Source organism: Diorhabda carinulata, chromosome 1, assembly GCF_026250575.1.
Source record: "Diorhabda carinulata isolate Delta chromosome 1, icDioCari1.1, whole genome shotgun sequence".
Classification (NCBI taxonomy): domain Eukaryota; kingdom Metazoa; phylum Arthropoda; class Insecta; order Coleoptera; family Chrysomelidae; genus Diorhabda; species Diorhabda carinulata.
In genome coordinates this window covers 29,132,024-29,156,224 of record NC_079460.1, presented here as the reverse complement: position 1 = coordinate 29,156,224, position 24,201 = coordinate 29,132,024, and the positions used below count along the sequence as shown (strand labels likewise).

The window sequence follows — 24,201 nt, the reverse complement described above, 5'->3', positions numbered from 1 at the left end:
GAGATCGGATATAACGGTTTGTTTCAACATAACTTTTCGAATGTTTAGACAGAATCATTATATTGTAGGATAACAAGTATTGATTAACAATTAAAATCTGTTGCTTTATAGAATCATTTTGATATAAAAACAAATTATAGGTTTTGTCAAGATGTTAACGCTGACTCCCGAGGAATGTTTTATTACTTCTACCGTGCAATAAAATTTTTATAGAGGATGTCTTGCATCTATTTCCTATCGAATGCTACTGTCAATAGTGTTTGAAAAATTCTTCCAATCTATTTATGGAATTGGTTATCATGTATAGATAAGAAATGAAAATGAATTACACATTATAACTCATTTACAATGTTTTAGTCATAAGATATTTTATTTATAGATTAATGGAAAGTTGAGAAAGTAAAAATTGGGCTCTCACCAATCGTGAATCGAGTCATAAATGATCAAATTTGTTGGAAATATTTCTATAAATTGCCTCTGTGCTTGTTTAAAGTTTTACTCTAATGTTTTACTGTAGTGTCATGATAACAGCTCTTCTATCAACCCAAACAACAATTCTTTTCTCATATTCTTTGAATATTTTGTTACTGAGAATCTTTCAAAGGAAATAGAAATTATTTTGATAGTGCTGCTGTCAATATAGAACAAAATAAGTAATAGTAGCTCAAGAAATCATCTGCCTGGATTCAACATCCAAAAACAGCTTTTTCAACTTGACTGAATTTATCTTTTAATAAGTATTCTGAAAATAATTTACATATTGTTGATCGGATGACTGGAATGGAACTACCATAACCTCGCTGGTATGAGAACCACAAACTTTTTAGATAAAGCAGATGTACAAGGACACAATTTTATTATTAATCCATGGTTAACTTTCGTACCACACCAAATAACTAAGAACATAACCATAAGAGGTTGATAGAGAGGCCGGAACTTATAGAAAATAATGCAATTAGTAACCGATGAAATAGGTACTCACAGGCTGGTTAAAAAAAAGACAGAAGAAGTTGAGCTTATAGAAAAAAGGCAAAACAGAGATATATGGCTCCAATTATATGAACGCATGTCAAAAAATAATATAACTAAGGAAAGACAAGGAAAATACTCTGATAGGACTAATAATCATAGGGCACGCGGGAATCAATAATAATAGAAACAATGCCGCTGGCCCAGACTGCCCGATTTATAGCGGACAGGAGAAAACTACGATACACAGCCTCTTCGATAGTCAAAATCAATATAAACACTTGGAGAAAAATACTAAAATTGACCCAGAATTTATTGGGTAGATATTGGAATTTCAATAGATTGGAACCACGATTTTGAGTTACCCCCTATCAACTTTAGTGATAAGTTCATTTGTAGAGACATTTTGAGCGATTCTACATACAACTTTGATTCAGATTTTTCCATTCTAGTAGCATTTTAATATATTTACATGTGGAAATACAACGTAATTATCTGGATATAGAGAAAGGATCTAATTTATTTCAATGAATCAAATTGAACCAAGAGTTTGAATAAGGACGATGTTCATAGTGTTACTAAAAGAAATTGTCGAGTAATTATACTAATAAATTCCATTTTCCACTCTTTCCTATGTTTGCAGTTTATTCTTATACGTATTATTGAATGATTGATTATTCATGAGAGGTTGCCGTTTTTTAAATGACGTGTTTCTCAATTATTTTTCCCTTTTTTCTGATGTGTTATAATTGTAATGAGTTGAAATATAGGAACAATTTTCAAACAATCTATCTTGTTATTCAGTAACTTCCTCACATATATGAAATTATATTTAAATCGAAGGTCATTTGGCTATATAAAATTAAATTCTTCACTTCAAATATATACACTTAAATTATAACCGTATATGAATAAATGAATATTGGGTGATACAGAAACCACATTAAGTTCATTATAATTAATAATGTAATGAATAATTGACATAGATGTAACATAATCATTAAAGGTTAAAACTAATTACAACATAACGGAACGGAAATAATTTGCATGATTTTGATCATTAAAGCTTAACTGTGTATAGCAATATAATACGCCAAAACTACTTGTAATTATAATTTCATAGAAGGGTTTTAAGTATTTATCAAAATTACTAGCCAATGATTGTAAATATTGTCAATGTTTGTATTACACATTTATGAATTTAGTTAATATTCTAGTCTCAATCAATAAAATATAATTCACATAGTTCACAATATCCACAAAAAGTTATGCTAGTACGTGAAGATTATAGTCGGGTTTATTTTGAACTCCATTCTAAATTGAGGGTGATGTTTTCTAGTTTTGGTTTGTCGAGTATCATAACACTAATAGCTATGTCAAGTGAGCCCGAGGATTAGGAGTACCCTTGCATAAATTTCCAAAACATTTTACAAGAAAGTTATGGATACCATTGTAATAACCTTTCTAAATTAAATAATAAAATAGTTTTTATTGGTGTAAGGAGAAAAATTATTCATATCAAAAGTAGATCAGATTGTCTGAAAGTGAAAATAAAAAAGTAAAATAATTTGTCCAAAAGCGCAAGTAGTAGTGAAAAAAGAATCATCAAATTATGAAAAAACCAAAATAAATTGAAGCAAGATTGTATCTATGATACCTATCTATGGTGCAATAATATAGATACAAGTCCCGTAGCAGGACTTGTCCTACGCAAAAAATCCAAGAAATGAAAATTGACGATAGAAGATATCAGAGCATTAGCGATTGAGGGAAAAGTGAAGAAAGGATGAGTAAAAATAATAACGAAAGCTGGAAAAAAGTGTGAGAAGGAAAATCTATATAATAATACTGAAAAGAACAGAATTGTTAGTTACCTTTAAGAGTAATAACATGTTAATTTCATGAGCTTCATACCATTTTACTGTATTCTGAATATCACCTAGTCTCCTAATTCAATAGAAGGAACCAATTTATAAAGGATTCTACTTGAGTATATGTGACACGCTTGAAAGGAAGAAATCCCAATCTACATATATGTTCTAAAAAGCTTATCAAGGTAATAATCGACTCCGACGTTGGAACGTAATTAAAATGAAATCAGTGGAGATATAAAACTCAATTGGGTTTTAGATTAGAAGCTTAATGTTAAGTCATATATCTTCCGCTTATAATTAATTCAAAAGCCATATAGTTACATTGAACAGAGGTATAACGCGAATTTTATAGCACGAAGAATTTATTGTCTCGTTAGAAACTAACATCGTAGGGTGTCTCGTATGCAATCTGAATTTGAAATGACTGTATAAATTGTTTGAAATGCTTATGGGACGATGCAGCGTTTTCAACTATGTATGATGAAAGATAAAATTTGATATCAGTATGAATATGAACTAATTTTTCTACTTGATAATGAATGAAAGCTATAAAAGTCATAGTTATCTCAGAAAGAAATTTCATTGTTAGGAATATTGACAAAAATTGATATTTATCTATATAGAGAGTGATTTTGTATAAAATTGTTGGATATTTTCACAGAAATTTCCTGTATGTCTAACCAATTAAAGACAAACAGGTAAGAGATCTCACAGCTTCATTCTATACGGGGATTTTTGATGAAACTTGAATGAATGATTAGCGAGTATGCAAAACATTAGTTTCTTCAACTACTTTATCAAATTCAGTACTGCTACTTAAATAATAATAATATCTAGTACAAACACAAAATTCTAATCCGCAATTTTCAAAATGCTCAATTACTCGAATGCGCTTCCTGCTATTCCCATATCATCTGATAAAATTTCGATCTTCTTTGCTACTCACTGTTATTTCTACTTCCAGTCTACTGGAATTGTTCGACTATTTTCATTTTATCTTTAGGGACCAGCATGTACTTTATTTTCTCCTGTTCAATTGTTTTCCTAAGCCTCTAGACGTGGATTCACTAAAGCTGTCGAAATTTTGTCAATTTTCACAGATTAGCCAACCATCTTATAAGTGGTGCCTCTTCCTTGTTCATTGGTCGTTGTCCAGCTATTTTCTTAGCAATGGATATCGTGCGTAGTTTTTCCTGATGTACTCTATCAGTTCAATCGCCTGGATAATGGGTTGGATCACCACCTCTTCATCTTTATTCTTGTGGTGTTCTGAGATTACTGTTGATTAATTGAAGATAATGTATCTATTTATTGTTGGTAACCAATGGTTTCAACTAAATGGGAGCTAGCATATCGTTTATTCCAAATTAGGCAACATTTAATGAAATATACTGAATTGATTTGAAGATACCTGCGGCTAAAAATAATTAATAGTCAAACTGAAACTAATGCACTGCATACTCAATAATCATAATTTAAATGAGGTTCTGCTGAAGAAACAAAGTAACAGGTGGGATCTTAGACTATTGATATTTATATTTAAACTAAGCGTCAACAAGTGTATTAGAATTCTACATACACGTTATAGATACTAGTTTTTAATTTTAAGGTATATATATCAAATACGTATCAACATGTAAGCATATATTCTTATTATGTACAGACGTAGAAGCAACGTATTGTTGACAAATTTTAACAAAAGTAGAAATATATAATTTCTCTGGAAAATACAAGATAATCCACATATGCCTCTGAATATTCAATTCGAGTTATTGAGTCATTAATAAATATTTTCTACACAATAATAGATGTGCGATTTTACATTATTGTGCTGTAAAATCCATCTATCTCCAACACAGCATACGCTAACGCTCAGATAATCTCTTCAATTCTTGAATTACACCTCGGTAAAAATAAACTTTATTTTTTATAAACGTTGATGTGCTTTTATTGGTTTCAGCCCAATTAGAAGACCATATTTCGAAGCTACTGAATGGTTTGAAAGTCAAACTCTTAAGCACATGTAGTTAATATTGTGATACTCATTGCAATTGTTGTTAAACTTTCAAGTTCATATTGATGCTGGTAGCTATTTTCCGTCTCACACATTCACTGCTATTGTCTACCGTTGGGTTAGAAAATCCATGGATTCAGAGTCGCCACATGTGGGCAACATTTTAGAAATAGATGAATTAAAGCTTTATAACTGTAATAACAATGATAATAAAATTTAACACTATTTCATTACTAGTTATAATGCGTATCATAGATATTGTATATTTTATGTTAAAAAACAGCAAATTAGATATTTACCAGATTTAGAAAGTGATAGGAGTGACAGAAACTATTCTTATAATGACGTCCAATATATAAAATAAAGCATAAAAACTATAATATCTCAACCCAAAGAAGCACTCGAGTGTTCACCTGAGATCAAGAGCTTCTCAGATCAACTAACCTCTACAATAAAATATGTTGTAATGTGACAGTTAATTATATATCAAATAATTTTTCTGTGCCGATTACCAGGGATGTTGAAAAACTTTTAAACTTTTCTTTCAGCAGTTTTTTTTAAATTATTGTTTATATATATATATATATATATATATAAATTTACAAGAATTATTCAACAAGAATTCTGGATACATTTAAGTTCTTTAATAAGCTGTTATCAACTTTTAATACTATATAACTTCACATTTCAGATCAATTCAAAATTATAAAAAAATTTCATGGATCGTTAACAATACAATGAATTGGTTACATAATTCTTGTCATGTAACAACAGAATATTCGAACTAGATTTTTTCATTTTATCCGATTAGACGGTTTACGAACAAGTAAGCTTCATTGCTGGAAATTAACGGACAAGGTCCTATGTAACTATGAAGCATTAGATGAAATTTTATTATCCCAAAAAGATTCATAAGATGACTTGACATTACTCTAGTTAAACACATTGCAAAACAGCTTAAGATCTAACTAAGAATTGAATTATGATGGAAGTGAAAAGTGGAAAATAATTCTTAATATAACAAAATAATGAGGAAGACAGAGGAATGAAATAATGTCGTTGTTCTAAAAGTGCCAGGTTGCTATGGGTGACGTTTCGGAATAAAATCGGCAATAAATTATGACGAGCAACACTAATTAGTACTAAACAGATTGTTTGAACTATTACTACACGAACACTCACAATTACTCTATCTGGTGCGCGTTTCGATAACCAAGTTATCGTCATCGGAGACTGAAGTTGAATTGCTTCGATAACTAAGTTAGGTCTTATCAATTTACATTCAGGCTCTGAGGACGATAACTTATCAAAACATGCATCAGACAGATTAATTATATGTATTGGTGTAGTGGTAGTGAATTAGTGTTCAGTATTAATATCACTAAGAGTTCCAAAAACTCCGATTTAACAGTGAGCAGTGACAAATATTTTACCAGTCATTTTGTTCGTATTTTAATATAAAAACGTGTTATTTAGTTTTTTTTCAAATATTTTTTGGCATTTAGGTTACTTAACAAGTTTATTATATTAAACACACGTTATTCTGATGGCGAAATTGTGTTAGTAAATAACGAGATTCAATTTAAAACAGAAACCACAAATATATTCAATAAACAATGCGAAACTAATATGAGAGAGTAGTGCGATAATTTAATTTAAAGACGAATCAAACAATAAATCCAAAAACTAGGAGAAAAAAAAATAATTGTGAGTAAAATCATATAAAAAGGTACAGATACATTTTGGACAAATTTTAGCAGAGACTATCAAATTTGCATGACGATAGCGACCGGAGCCAGTAACATCTAATAAGATTAAAATGTATGAAAACATTACATAAACAGCAATAGAAGGTATTTAACTGTAACCACTTATTAACAACAAAACCACATGAATTGTTATGTGTAATAATTCAGTTAGAGTATTTCATGATATGAAATAACATGCCTGTGAACGTTTCAAATATACGAAGAAATCGAGATTTGGTTTCATTTTTCTTTTCTAGAAAGTTTTCGTTAGCAATACGTCCTGGCACAGTCATTAGCTAACGCAGATTCACAAAAACTTGTAGCCATCTTTGAGACTTAAAAGCTATATACTCCGCAACAGCTTCTAATCCTCTACAAGGCCTAGATTCGTCCATATTTGGAGTATTTCCCGCACATTTGAAGCTCAGCTCTCAAGCTGCCTGAGGAGCAATTCCACTTATAAGCGATCCACAGTTGACCAGAAACGTAGACAGCTTAAAGCATAAAAAAAGTTCGCTGACCTAACTCTTTTTTACCGATACTACCACGACAGATGCTCTTCCGAGCTGCTCAACATAATATGACTCATAAACACAGAGTTCGCCTGCAGACACGAAGAAGAGTCCAATTTTTATTAGAATATGTCTTAATTAACTAATCCATGTAAAGAATTATTTCAGAATTTCAATATTTAGATATGTATTAATACAAAATATAAAATTACACTCCTGTTGCTATTTCAAGATGTAGAATATTTTGAGAATATTTCTCATTGTGAATGTTTAGAACCAACTTCTAAATTGCTTCAACAAAATTTCCCAGAAAACTGATCAATATTAGCAAACTTTTGAACTTTAGAACATTTCCACATCTATCCATTTGAATAATAACACTTGTTTCATAAATAATGTTGAGAGATTCAACTCGCATTTCGTTATATTTCGGTTTCCTGACTAACGCCTCATATTCAACACTACAACCGCTTTAGATAAGTCTCAACATACGGAACCCATTTCTCCATCTTTAATTAATGAGTTAATTATAACTATAAGAGCTTTATAAATTGGTGTGATTGTCGATTCAAATTACAAACACATGATAACCTCATTTTTCATACATTGTTACCAGGATCTACCTTATTTCTATACGAGATGTGAAAACAGCTGCTTAGCTGATAACCCATAATTTTTTTAATCAAAATTTAGATATATTTCTTTCTCAACATTGAAGTATTCCACTTTATGGGTATATTTAATACTTTATGTTAGTTTTGCATAGCTTTTATACTCAAACTGGAAGTAAATATTGTATATACTCTCATATATGTCTACTAGAGCAAATCAAAAATATAGTTCTATCATTTACATTTCAATTATTATCAGATCTAGTATCAATTTCATTTACGCTTTCGAGCTGCCATGGAGCATTTGACTATTTTTTAAGAATAAAACGTTATCTAATAGAGCTCAAATTTTCTATGAAAATATCAAAATATCAAGTACTAAGAAAAAGATAAAAAAATATTAAGATAATAGATTGTTCAAAAATATTAGATATTAATTAGCCGAAGGCATCAAAAGCAGACTATTAGACTGTCAAATGCACACAATTATAAGCAATTATGACAATTATATTATTATATAATATATGTATGTAATTTATGTAATGAGATATTATTTATGTAATAAAATATTATTTTTAGAAAATATACTTAACTATCAACGGATATATGAAATAAAGAAGACTCATTCAGTATGGAGAAAGTGCTTAAATAGTTAACTGTTGTCATTGGTTCTGCTTTTGATTTGAACTTCATTTTATATTATTCTCCTTTTTTTCGACAATTTCTGACCTCTAAAGCTATATAACTGATTTGCTCAGCGTTAGGCTTTCCGTCTTCCTATGAATTCTTAAAGATAACAATGAGACTCTCCTGATCGATAGAACTGTTATCGGAGATGTTCTTTATGTTGTATGTAAGTTTTGCATTCAGCCTACTCCTAAACGTTATATTGACTTGATCAGTGAATAAAACAACTCAGTAAACTCAGCTCTTTCGGAATAGTTTTGAGCACAAAGTAAGAATCTAGAAACTTAAAAAAAAAGTTTCGCATTTAGGTTAACGGAGGAAATTGAATGAATAGTTTATATTTTTACATATACATGTAGAAATATATTCACATTATTTAGTATATTAGGACCATAATTGATCATTTCATATTATATTCGAATTTTCTTTTACACGAAACGTTATCCTATGAAATGATTAAATAAAAAATAGAAAGATATTGAATAAATGATCATAAAACTCTTGCATAGTCTGAAAAACAGTAACAAATGTAATCTAATATTTATAGACATTTCTCATGCGATATTTTTTACTACAGTCTGTGTGGACTGGTTTATAAATTGTTAAAGTGGACATGTTTTGCAATCAAAATTGTCAACACTACTGTTTTCCAGTTGTCATTATTTCCTAAAATAGAGTTAAAAAAAATTTTTTGAACTTTAAAATGGCTTTGAATGTTTAGGGAAATACCTTGGATATTTCTTGCTTCAATACAATTTGGGAGGGATAAATAGTGGACTCATTAGAAACTATAATTTATTTATCCAGGCAGACTGTTGAGCACTAAGTATTATTGCATTATTGAAGTATCGGTGGGTATAATAAGTAGGGTATAAATCTTGTGGAAAGAGGCAGTTGAAAAAATTATTCAACAGATTTTCTCGCGAACTTGGCTTAGAAGATTCAAGACATTTCGGACCAAATATCTCAAGCTTATTAGAAACAATTATATGAAAGGTGCACTTGTTATCAGAATAGAATCAAATTAAACCTTTTTTGTCGAAACTTCATAAAAGATATAATAATTATGTATACAGTATAAATCACAGATGAAACTTCTGTTTTTAATAGAAGAATTTAAAACCTATTTTCAGCGACCAGTTGAGTAATCTCTTTTCTACTTTCAGAAACAAATGTTTTTATTCAAAAATATCTATATATGTCTATTTTTATTGCTTATGTATTTTTATATCGCATCTTTAGAAAGCATAAAGATCCTTTTATTTCATAGTGACTATCTGACAGTAAATTCTTTTCAAACGATGAACAAACTACTACTCTTCTGAGAATTATGAAGAAATTTGTTCCATTCCACTCACGTCAATTTGCATAGAGGTAGACTAGACTGTCTTTCACCTTTTATCTACAAGTAAGGAGTAATGCAGTACAGTATTCTTAAATTAGGTTAACCGACCCTGTTCGATCACATGTTCTAAATTACTTATTATATTATTGAAATTTCCTATGCACCTCCCCTTTCATGCCTACTTAATTTCACTAATTAATTAAATAAACATGAAAATAATACACAAATGACATCTTTATATAGATTTTGTAGAAAGACCTGAAGTGGATTCGAAATACATACTTTTCATCTGTCAATAATCTTGAATAATTGCTAGAAAATGATACAGAAACTACGTCTGATAAATTCAATCTGATGAAGAGAGTGGAATTGATGACAACAAATAAAAAAGACTCTTGAAAAATTTCTCTGAAATACTTGCATAAACATTTTTCTTCTAATTGTTTTCTGTTATTCTCATTTGTCGTATTGTTTTCCTTTTCTTCCTGCTCCCTGTCAACTTGTTCTAGCCAAGTTTTTCTTCTTGATCTGTCCATTCTCGTTTTACCTGCTATCTTCCTTAGCTGTCTCATCTCTACGTTAGCTATTTTACTATGTACCTTTTTATTTGTTACTCAGTTCTCACTTCCACATATTCAGTTAAGTACGGTTTTAAGGTACGGTTACGGTTTTATATCTCCATTTTTATGTCATAGTCTAGTTATTTTCTCAAAATATTGTATTATTTACAGCATAGTATTCGATTGGCTGTTCTTACACTGTTCGTTATCCCTATGTCTTTTTTTTGATCTTCTATAAAAACGATTCCCAGGTATTCAACAGTGGGTACTTCATCAAATACTTGTCCTTTCATTATTACGTATCCCTTATTTTCCTTTTTTTGGAATTGTCATATAGTCATGAAACTTTCCAGAATGAATCCTCTATACCTACTGAAAATTAAAAGACACTTCTGAAAGCCCTCTGTTACCGGGGGTACGCTACTTTTAAAATTTCGACGATCGTGATAATTAAGACTAATTTTAGTTAAAGTATCAGTCCTAATATTCTAACAAATTACTTTTCTCCTTATTTTATCCTCATGGATGTTTTGCCAGAACATTTACATCTCTCCTATTTGTTAACAGAATGTCATAAATATTTAAAAAAATTCATTTTTGTCATTTCATCAGTATATGAATTTCAATAGAAGAAATAAATGATATTAACAATATAATCTTTATTATATTGGTCGCCGTGATGCTCAATAAGCACAGAATCATTCGAATCTTCACATGGTAACTAAGATTTAAATGAAAATATTAGGTGTTATTATTTACCCAATTGCGTGCAGCATTAAATATAATTTATTTTTTGTTTTATCAATCATTGAAGTAGTATAAAAAATTTCTTTTCGCTTTAAAATGTTTTCCCAAAGGTGATGTTTCATTATTCTATATTTGAAAAAGAATGGTTACAATCGGTGAATAACGTTATACCTACATATATGTGTTACCAATTCAATTGTGTAATGCTATAATCCGAAGTAGAGTTCTTACTAGATGTCAATACTTGTCTTAAACTATGTGAAAAATTTGAATCTAGGTTTTTCTATAATTTCTTCAAAGACAGATTTGACTTTCGACCTATTGCGGTCTTTATCAAAATATAACTTTACACCGACAATTGGCGTATTTAAATTAATCAATAGATGACCTAAATTATGAATATCAAAATAAAAATTAAATCAAAATAGACATCTGTGTTAAGATGAAAAATTCATGTTTTCTTTATTTTTTATTCTCGTGATAACTAGATGAATGAAAAATTTTTCAATTTTTTATGATTCTTACAATGTCTATTTCTGAATATTTTTCATGTCAAGACAATCAAATATATTTAAAATAAAATGTTGATTCATATGTGCAACTTTTTTGTAGATAATACTTCCACCAACCTGTATAACTTCATTACTACTTTGTACAACATATCATATTTCCAATAAAACACAACAGAACTAAACAAAATATAATATAACATTAAGCAGTAACTCTACGGAATACAACTTATTGCCTGAGGCCTTAGCAGTTATCAACAATAAAAATAAGATTCATGACTATTTAAGCCTTATATGATGAAGAACCAATATAATACGTCTAAATTTAAAATTCACTGTATCGATTGGTTCAACTATATTCTATGAATTTTATTTTATTTTATTAGTTACTTGATTATAATGTTGCAATATTTCCATCCATTTTCAAACTTAATAAAAATCGAAACTTTACGGGTATTTTGCTCAAAATACGTATCGATTTACTTTGTGGGAAGTCACAATGTTTGCAAAAACTATTAATTTCAGTAGATAGTGCCATCGTAAATATCCTTTCTATTTGTAGAAAAGAGTCACGTCGTTGTCTTCTTAAAATTTTACGAATTAAGGTGTAAAATCGACTCTCAATTTATAAGAACGTTTCGAGAGGAGTACGTTAAATGGTCTGGAATTCATACGATTACACATAAATATCAGCATGAAATCTTTCGTATTACATTTGTAATACAGTGCCTGTCTAAAGTTCTTTGCAATTTACTTTGACTGCCGAACGAAAAGACATCAATTCAAAGAAATTGTATTAATGCAATGGAAATAATGGAACTGTTTATTTTTTAATGTACGTTAAACTATATAGGGCCACAAGATAAAAAATACACATTCAGTCTTTTTTTTAACTCGTTAATAAATCATTATTTTATTTCTGTAACATTGACAAACCCAATTTCATGCAACCAATAGAAGGATACCATTCCATAGTTTTCATGATACACAAAAATCACTTGGTTTCTAATATATATTATAATTCCAATAAATATATATCTGAAGTAAACTGGGTGAGAAAAATATAGACATTGTAGATTATGACCACTATCACATTCCATTTCAAGGAAATTGGTTTTGTTAACGTGTCCTATAATCCCATGTTAATTGTGCGGATCGAGTTAAACAATGAATATTAAAAATAGTCCCAAATTCCATAATAATATCATTGTTAAGTTAGGTTAGGTTAGCTTGTGCTACTATGAGCCTACGCTTAATTATGAAACAACAAAAAATCAACAATTTCGAAATTTTATTTGATTTCGAACAATCCGTTCACCGAATGGCTTAGTAATATTTGCTTTCCCTTATTCTGACAATAGAATCCAATTTCTTCGAATTACTGACCACATGACTTCTCATAATAAATATATTCCGTAGAGGAAACCATGGAAATTGCACTGTCCTCAACTTTTGATATGTTTGCTATCTTTTGGTTGAGTATAAATTAATGCCACTCGGGACATATGGACCCTCGAATAATTATGCTCAATTTGGACAACTTTCATGAATATATTGTGTACGTCTCTAGTTTTTCAACTCACCGTTTGATTAGTAAAGACGCATCGTGTTTCATCAAATCCAGATCTCTTATATGTCCTCCTGTATATGTATTATCACCTTCATTAAAGCGAACATGTTTTTCGCGTGGTAATAATTTTTGTTATAATCAAAGATATGAATATATTCTCAAATCAATTATAGAATAACAAAAGAAAACAAAAGGTATATATAGAAACTATAGTTTTTTTGTTGATGGGGTAGCTGATTGTCTATCAGAAACTCTAATCAAATCCACTTATTACAGACAGTGGAAAGCGCAACACAAGTAGAAGCTCCAATCAGCAAGATCGCTCGAAAGTAGTAATGGTATCTTCTTCGGAGAAAGATGCTGTTCAATCTGGTCCAGCATATGATTCAGGCGTAGGATTTTATACCCCTTCAACTCCTCAGAATTCAGGTATAGATCACATAAAACCCACATCAAATGCTTATTGCACCAGCACGTTTTTAAATTATGCATTTCAAAAAAACTGTTTTTAACATTGGGTATTCCGCTGATATATACGTTTTGTACATAGTATTTTATTACAAAGAAAAATTATCACTAGTAATGTATGTTTACTGTAAATGGAATCATGTACTTAATAGTTAAATACTTACTGTTATTTCTCTTTGTGTTTGTTTTTTAGTATACAAAGGCGTTTCTAAGTTCCAATTATATATTATAAATGAATTATAAATGAAGAGTGATAATTCCTATTTGTCAAATCCTTAAAACTGAAGTATAACTCGACACGGGTAGACACAAAGAAGGTCTAAAACACTATGGAAAAAACTGTTGCTACGATTAATCTAATTGCGTACAACTTTATTCATTTTCCATTTGTTATGGCCTATTTTGATCAACAAGCGATTCGAGGAGTAAGGCAGTTCAAGTCTATTAGCTTGCATGAATGGACGATGAACAAATTCAATGTATGTAAATTCATGAAAAATAAATACAAAAGGTCGTATATTCTACAGATTTTCAGAAATTTTAGTTTCGAAAAATATTATTACTCCAGGGGATCCTTAACATAGTTTTAACGATACTTATTTAAAGCAATTTTGTATGAATAATAGAAATTTAGGAATGATGTCTTTTTGGAAATAAAAGAGAAGTTCACAAAAATGATAATAACATAGGAAATTCAAAATTTCGAACTGAAACAGCCCGGACTTCAACTGTTTAAAAGATAGTTCAAAACCTGTCTTTTACAATAGACATAGTTAACTTATCGTTTCGTGTTGTTACTTCCATTGACCAAACTGTGAATTCCATATACAAAATATGCTAATAGACTATAAAGTATGATCCATGAGATTCTTAACTGACATTTGCCAAAGTACAGAAGCACAATCTTATCAATGTTAGATATCTCAAAGATTTCATAAATAATCTTAGACGTTAGCTACACTATAGCTAAAAAATTATACATATAGCGATCATGAGAATTTGATCATTCTATAGTTATCATAAAGTGATAGTCAAACATCGGATTTATCGCTCAATTCTCAGTTAACCTCATGCGGGGTTTGACTGTCATCTACTGGATTCATAGTGATCCATTTTCTCAGTCTCGATCTTTATTTGGTGACTGGTAATCCTCACTTGAGTGTGAGATAGACAGTTGCCGGAATTTATATATCTCACGAATCAATTTAATGCCTAAAAATCCATTGAAATTATGTAACACGATGAGATGATACGAATCATTGTGGAGAAACTCTACCCAAAGACATTATTCTTAATCCTCTAATATGTCTACTGACATTTTTCTCCACATGGTTTCAGTTCATATATAATAGAAAGCTGAGGGCGACTGAAGTATGAGGTCAATTCCTAAACAACTTTTGTAAATGTTTTGATTAATCTATAATTGATTAAGCTGAGTCTATTGTCTTTAAGAAACCAAATTTTTAGGGGATGTTATACATTTTTATGTATGATACTTTGTAATTGTTCACCATTGACAATTTCACCTGAATTGATATGGAAATTTTTCAATTAGATACTGTACACTATAACTAGTCTAGTCAATTGATTCCTATTAAATCCATAAAACAAAACGAAACAATATCTACTCATGAATATAAGCAGGTTGATATGTTCAGATTCCATGATTTTTAAAATGTCCCCTTTTTCTAATTTTTGAACAAACTATTGCTTATCCTATTTATTGAGTGTCTGTTTTAAGTTGGAACTCAACTTGCTTCCTCCAAATCTTTCAGTACTGGACAAAGTCATTTTGAATAAATTTCTAACGATTTTGGAAACATTATACTGTTGAAGATAGTGTTTTTATTATTGGTAACTGGTTTTTTTCTACATCCAGCTCGAAATCACATCTACTGATTACTGTTGGTGGCCTTCATTTATATAAATACTTACAAAAAGTGTGTTGTAAAATTGAAGAAAAATTATTTTTATTTGAGTGGACATACATACCTTTTTTGAGAAGCCAAGCAGCCTTATAAACACTCTCCATAATAGTGCTGGAACTCTTATGCTGGGATAAACTTCAGCTGGTCGGTTGCAACTTTTTAGATATTTTTTTATCTTCAAAAATTATGTAACGAGTTAAGTCAGTTGAGTAAGGAGGTTGAGGAGCCACAGAAATGTTTTTTTGTCAAAAAGTTAGTTATTGAATTTTCTCATATTTTTACAATCCTCAATTAATTAGTTAAAATCTGAGGGATGATGATTTGATTCAATCTCCACCGTCTGGTTATCAACCAACGATCACCAGTTTTCGGACACATCTTTGGATATTTTCATCAGCTCTTGCAGTTAAAAACCTTCTGTTATATGCTTCGTCTTCTATCGATTTATTTGAAAATGCCATGAACTACCAAAGCAGTTAGGATTTTGACCAAACTTTCTTCGTAGGCCTACTGAACAATAAATAACTTGATCAGGTTCAAACTCCTATTAAACGACGATCGTATATCCACACCTCCAAACCGATTCTAGTGGTATATCTAGTATATCACTTTATTTCAACACCTCATAAAAGTAAGATCCGGACATAATAACTACCAGATAGAAAATATCCATATTAGACATAGAGTGTACGCAAATTGAAGAATTGTTCATCTCACTCATATTTGAGGAGCGAAAACTTGCCTTATTTCTGGAACTTCTTAATTTGAAACATTAGAGATTTATGTAATAAAACATGTGCCACATAACTTTGTTTTTAAAATATCTCTATAAAAAAATCTTAATAATTGCAATCTGTGATCATTTGATGAATTCCCTTTTACCAATCCATCCATCCAAAATTCTTGCGAAATAATGAGGCACATTATTTTGTTGGAACCATATGAGCCCATTCGAGGTATCATAAACAAGGTTGTGTTGCAAGGATCTCAACTATCATACATCATTCTGTTACGTTTAAATTCAACAATTTACTTTGACAACATTTGAGAAAAATAGATCCATCAGAAAACATATTAGAATATGTAAAATTTATTCTAGTGCATTTCCGTTAAAGAAACCCCATTTTTGGTGAATATCTAGCTTGTCGGTTGTTAATAAAATAGAGAAGTATACAAGTTGTCCAAGTATCAAGAAATGATATTTTCTAATTCAATTTTCCTTGTAAAAAGTAAAGAATAAAAATTTGACTATTTGGCAATTACATATCATTTTATACATCTTATAAAACTAGGTATGATGTCATATTTCATTATTATTATATGTAACAAAATGAAATTGAAAATATCAATCAACGGATTCGAATTTTTTCAAAAAATTAGGTATTTTAACTTTTAAGTTCATTCCACATCATACACTCAATATGTGTACAATGTTTTAAGTGTATTAGCGGATAACTCTTTGGACACTGTAGTTCACGTTTTAAATGTTTGTCACTTCATTGGTGTAGTTGTAGTAGAACTTCAGATGGCAAATAATAGTTTAAGGCTACCTCATAATTTGCAATCTATTAATATGCTGTAAATTAATATTGATAATGTATATGTCATCTTTAGTTGCTACTACTAATAGATAGATGTTTCAAATGTCAACTGAATACAATGGTAGCTCTTAATTTACTTTTTATAATTTTGAAATTGAGTAAATTGAAAAATAAGTAATCTAATATCTTTCTTACGCTGAAAACTGTTCGATACAATTTTCATAAAACATAATGATATGATATACACACCTGATCCTCGCTTTATGACTCACAAGGATCCTCAATATGTAAAAAAAAATATCTTAGGAACGTGCTACGGTGCAGGGTTTCATTTATTAAAAAATGATCTATATCTTGTCAGAGGAGTTTGAATTTTGATTAATTTTATCATGAACAATAGAAGAGGGTTCCACAAGTATTTCAAATTGAAGTGTTATTATTGATTGTTTTCGAATATTGTTTTGAAGGTCACAGTACAAGCAAATAACATATTGGAAAGTAAAGAAGAGCTATACGTTGTTCATGCATTCTTCAGTAGGTATCATTTAAAATCGACTATGAAAAGATGAGTTTCATCGTATAACTAGTTTCGAGTATAAAAGAAATTTCTCTGAGGTTATAGGGAATTTTCCAATATTGTTATAAAAATTGCTAAAATGGATACAAACTAACCAGAACGTATGAAAATAGAAAAAGTTTAGTTTTGAATCACAACATTAATTAAGATAATTTTTACTTGAAAATTGTAGTGCCCTTGCTTCTCTAGTTGTCTTTGAAAAGGTTCTCAAAATTTATCGGATAAGTTCAATCAAAGATACCATAAACCTTGAGTCTTAAGTCACAAAAGGAAATGAAATTTCATCAAAATTTGTTTATAAGTAAGGAAACCCACACATGCAAAGAGCATACTTTGCATATTATATATATTTTTCAAATATTTGCATATATTCTCAGTAAGTCGTTATAAACCATTAACACTGAGTTTTGTTAGGCGGTCTGCATAGAGTTTTGTAGTGTTGATGTATTGATGTATTATATTAATTTTTATAAGTAAGTCGGCTCTGCGTCAGTATGGATTAAGCCATAAAAAGAGCTACGTATGGATATGGGAAAAATGTACTGCTCTGCGTGCGTTAAAATAGTGAGTCTAATATTTGTATATTTAATAAAAATGCTGGGGTGAAATCGGTAGATATATTTAATTTTTTAGAGAATTAAAATTAAAAGTAAGAAGCAAGCTATTTTTTAGCAACATAGACTATGAAAATATAGAGAAAGATAAAGGGTGATTAATCTTCAATTTGTTTTACCATTAATATTTTTTAATTTCGAAAAATAACAGATATCGACAGGCTTTGAATTATTTGGATACTCGGGCCGCTTCTGTTTGAATTTTAAATTTTTTGTTTATATCTAAATATTGATCATTTTAATTTTCAATTTGATATTTCAATTCTTGTTTTTTTTATTGCAGATAGTATAGGATAAAAAAATTCAAATAAACTAACACGTGAAAACTTTTGCTCATATAACTAAATTCGGTAAGATGAAATCTGGATATCTAACTACAAACCTTAACCTTTCAAGTTTCTATGGAAACTTGAGAAGGCTTCTTCTCGACAAGCGTGCCACCTCGATTTCCTCTTCCAGTTCAGTAAAGATATATGCCATGTAAGCAGGAAAGATAACGTGGTTACCTATACGTTCTCATGCATTGAATAAATCGAAGAACCGATCGAATATGCCGACCTATCAGCTTCGTAAACGAACGACGAAGAACTTAAGAAGTTATTGCAATCAGGTTCCTCTTAGCAACTGGAACGAGTAGCTGCCTTCACCTCTATACATCACCTCTCTTACCTCTGTGCAAAAGTCACTGCAAAGTCCGTCTCTCAGCAGTTTGTTTAGCAAACGATAAAGAAAGATTGCCGCAAGTAGGCATGAGCTTGCAAAAAGTGTGAGCGATTAAAAGTTACCAGACACGAACACGCACCTTTAGTCTTCAAATCAGCACCTTGTACACATATCTAGTCGATACATGTTACCAAAAAAATAATACTCGTTACCGCTATTCTTTGTAGCATATTATCAGTTTCAAAGATTTTTTTCTAATAATTAAAATCAAGTGTAGTCACGATTCTCAATTCTATCTACTGAGATTTTTACAATTCAAGGTGTGTATTCTATAGTTTATATGGACTCAGAACAATAAGCTACATTCTAGTCGAAAAATAATTGTATCTTTATCATTCTCGTATTCCAAAGGGTAAAACTGAATAAGCTTATATTAATAACTATATATAACTAATAAGTTAAAATCGTTGTTCGGGGAATACAGAAGCGAGTAAACTGTCCCAGTTGAATTCAAATTTGTCAGGAAGTGTTAATTTCTGCACTAGTTTGCCGTTGTAGAGTTCAAGTGGACGTGCCGACAGTATAACAAAGATAATATCTGTGACATTCCATTTCTGTCGGGTATCCAATCCGTATTCAAAATTTCACAAGAATTATTAGAAGAACTGCAAAGTACATATAATTAGAAGCTGCGTGTGTTTCGTGAATAAAACAGTTTATTTTGTAAAAACTTTAAAAATAGGTATGCATTTATTCGAAAAAAACATATATATTAGAAGTGAATTTCAAAACTAACGTAACATGGGATGAACAGAAACGAATACTCCGTTTAAAAAGTCAAAATTGGTTCATAAAAAAGATGCTACTTTGATAATATCACTCAATATGTAGAAACATTACCGTTGAATAAATACTGAGTATGAAGTCCTCTAGAAGGGAAATTTTTCGAGTTGATCCTTGATACTCAAAAGAAAACTGCTGATGTTCTATATATAAATAACTCATATTATTGGAATCTTCATCTTAAGTTACGATACTCAAAAATTATTCACCATCTGTTTTAGTAGCATACACAAAAATAGATCAGGTTAGTTAATTTATTAATTGGTAGTGTACAACCCTTTGAAAACTGGTCATACTTACTACTGCACAAAATTGAGCTGCTAGGTGATGCAAAACAAATCAAAGTAATAAGAAGGTTAAAATAATAGAGTTGAATGACAAAAAAAACTATTCACAAGATTTAGTGGAAAAGATTGGTTTATGCAGCCAAAATTAGAACCAAATTAAAATCTACTTCCAACTAAACTTTTTTGGTAGTGATTTTTTGGTTTTTGCAGTAAATTGAGGATAATTATAAATTACTGGTAAACCAATAAAAATTCTCTCTATGAGTCCTTTTTGTCATACAAATGTGAAAAACTCCTGACACTGTCTATAAATGTTACATCTTTTAAAGGTTATTGGTGACTTTCAGATATTGCTTTTTACTATTTTTTTTATCAGTTTTAAAAAGAAACTGCCATCGTGGAAATGGGCTTAATAACGAAAATCATTCTCATAGTCAAAAAACAAGAATGTTGTAAACAAAAAAATTTCACCAATACAGATAGACCTAATGTATTGTGTGCTTATAACTTCACAAAATTAAGGAATTGAATTAACAACTTGAAAAAACCATTACAGAGTATTGCAACTAGTAATTCAATTTGTTAGAACAATGTTTAATTTTGGTTGCATAAACTAAGCTTAAGAATCGTTTCCTTACGAGATAAGAATAAATGGCATTTATCATTCCGTATTTTGTTAATTGAATTTTTAATTAGATAATTAGAAAAATTTTGCAGTATTTTAAATGTCCATTTGAATCCACTTTCATTTTTAACATTTTACATTTTGGACAAATTTATTTCCTATTTTTCGATTCCGGATAGTTCAATTCATCATGTTCCCAATTCTTACAAACCGTAAATTCTTTATTTATAGCAATAAGAAATGTTGTGTCTACTAGATTCTCATAAATAAATTTGGAGGGTAGACGATTTTCCGAAACAACAAATTCGTCAGATAAGACGTTTATGATTAAGTGCTATAAAGCTTACTGATAACCGACAACCTCCATGAAACATGCTTTGTGAGACGCATGGAATAACCTAAAATAAAGAGTAATAGCACCATGTAACATGTTCACAGAAGGATTTATGATACTTAGCAGTGAATCTGTTACACATTAAAAATAAAAAATAAGTACTTATGAAGTTGACCATGCTAGTTGATCAGCGTCAGAAACAATCATATTATTTATCGAAAACATCTAGTCATCAATAGAGAAATTACACAAACTTCATTAATTCATACGATAGTTTTCATTTTAACAAAAGAACTCCGATTCTGTCGTGTTGATCGTAGTGTACAGTCGTCGTGTTTTCCGACCCAAACAATATAATTTTTTGCTCAAAGCTAAGCTATCCAAATTTCTTTAATTTCTCATTTCTTACCTTTTGATATATTAATGTATCTAAATATTCTTGATTTTAGGTCTCTTTTGTTTTAAAATTTGTATTTATATATTATGTATAATCACGGTTCATTTCATTATCGCAATTCAAATGATTTAAAAACGTTATAAAATAAAATATAAAATCACATCTTTTTCATCGGTAAGTGTGAGTAGTAGTAATAATGGAACCACAAAAAATTATACATATTTTTCAAAATTCTGAACAGGACTCTATTATATTATAAAACTATGTGAAACTTCACTTTTCCAATCGTCTTAAAAGGGTAAGACCATATATTTTCCAGTTTCAGTTCACTATTTCCCACTACATCAGTTGTAGTAAAGTAATAAATTCGATTCAAACATAATAAAATTTTTTTTTGCGGATAGCAATGTGTAGGTTTATATTTCAAGTTAAAATCTACCACTATTACACGTTTATCATATAACACACACTGAAAACATAAAATTAAATGGAGAATTCGCCTCAAACTGTAACAGGTGGATGAAATCACGTGGTTTACACTTCGAATGGGGATAGAAATATGGATAGTTCTCTTAAGGATCGATACCCCCAAAAACTGACAAAAAGCAGTGTAGGCACACGCAGATTGTTATTAAGGAAACCGATCGTAATGATGAACATAAGTAGTTGGTACAAATAATTTTCGATAACTATAAAACAGGTAATAAATTCGATGGAATTCAAATAGCGATTATTACAATGCATAAAATATAGGAGAAAACCATGTTGCAATATACCTATGTAACTTTATATATAGGTTTATCACAATTATGGTCAATTCACACGGAATTTGTAGTAGTCAAACGCGTGAAATAAGATAAGATATTTGAAAAAAGTTGTAACTACTTTTGTCAAGACATATTCTACATCACCAAAATTATAACAATGTTTGGACGAAGCACATTCAGGTGTTTTTGGAAAAATTAGTTTTGATATATCAACTACCGATAAAATCATATACACCAGGGTTGTCTTTTAAGCTTTTAGTTATACAGCTTTTAGAAGTGAAACATAAATGAACAAGTTCGAAATAAAATGTTTTATTACTTATTGAAACACACCTACTTACTTTTTTGCTTATGTCCAAGCCAATTCTAGAAATATTTTTTCACTTTGAATCTGATATCGTAGAAACATGGTCTTCAACAACTTGAGGTGATTTAAATCGCTGTCCGTGCATCTTTTGTTTAAAAGTACAGAACAAGAAAAAATCCTCAGGTAAATACGGGCAAGGAGACAAAAATCGATGTTTTTCTCCATCATATTCAATTGTTTGACGTGCTTTATGCGGAATCCATCTGAAAATTCTTACACTTAAATGCAAAATAGATTGTATTGCAGTATGATAAGTACTATGAGACTTCTCGATCCGTCTGTACGTCTTTTCAGTTCATATTCATATCGAGTAGTTTGTGGAAAATTATTTAAATCGCTATCCAGCGATTTACATTCACACTCAGTATGAAGTTTTGTTGTAATTGGTATTTAGGATGTGTACCAAATTATCGATTTCTGACAACATGAAGAACTTCCAATTTTCCTTACTAAATTTGACTCATCAAAAATCTATAATAACCGAATAAAAACGTTTGGAAATGGCTGCAGAAAAAAGTTTCCGACATCCTCTAATTGGTAATTAGGTGCATACAGCTTGTGAAATAATCAAAAATAGTCATAAAGAAAGCTATAGTGTTAACCTTTCGTTAGGCGCTAAGGGTTTTGCAACACCACCAGGCGCTAACCGTTTTCTGGACGGCGTACAAATCTTGTTCTATTTCACTTACCAATTCACTCATAGGGATGATTTTATTTGCTATCATTATGATATTGTTCATTTATAGACGAAAAAAGTATAAACTAACAACAACAAAAATTAAAACAATTTATTTAAAATATGGTCATAATTTTATTAGACAATATATTACAAAAAGTATATATTAACAAAAAAATTAAATTAATTTATTCAAAATAAGATTATATTTTTATCACACAATATTATTACAAAATGTATTATGAACTACATATTTACATATTATTTTGGAATGTTTTCCACACACAAACGCTGAACACTTTTCACACGATTTTGTCGTTTTTGATTTTCTTGATTTGCACTGTTTACACCAACCTCTTAGTCGCATTTCTGTGGGCACTGCATCTGAAGAGGTAGCCGTCTCTTCGACGTCTTCCATAGATAATCCTGAAGTAAACAATATCTGCGTGTTGATCCCAGCTATGTTCATTATGTGATAAAAAATTACCATCAATTCCTTCTTTGGTGGTATTATAATCCATAATCATATCTGGCTTCTTGGTGTCTTTGTAAATTTCATCATTATTTTGCATAGATGAAATCAAAACTATAGACAACGGCAGTTGACAACTTTCATGCTTACTGTTCACTGTTCATTGAACGACTGAGAATCACTTTTTTCCTTTTATTGCAAGGAATGAATAGCAGGTAGAATAACTTTAACCCAGAAGGTAATCGGAAATTTCCATTTCCTAATAATAACCAAAATACCTGTCGTAGGGCGTAGGGCGTAGCGCCCGGCGAAGGGTTAATATCTTGTGCACCAACTGAAAAAAATATTGGTGCAAGCATATGGTATGGATCTTAAAGAGAAGGTTTATAAAATATGTTATTTCAATTAATACTTGGAAATGAAAGTTACTAAAATCTAGACAGAAAAAAACTGAGAATATTTTGAAACTACACTTGTGCAGAAATCAGGATACTCT

At 30.0% G+C, this 24,201-nt stretch overlaps 1 protein-coding gene across 1 annotated transcript in view; it reads left to right on the top strand.

Moving 5' to 3' along the window:
* Window positions 1-24,201, top strand: part of LOC130890665 (lachesin) — a 397,611-nt gene that overhangs the window by 350,050 nt on the left and 23,360 nt on the right. The window contains exon 8 of the mRNA XM_057794881.1: window positions 13,423-13,575. Coding sequence (XP_057650864.1) covers window positions 13,423-13,575 — 153 coding nt within the window. The remainder of the gene's footprint in view (window positions 1-13,422; window positions 13,576-24,201) is intronic.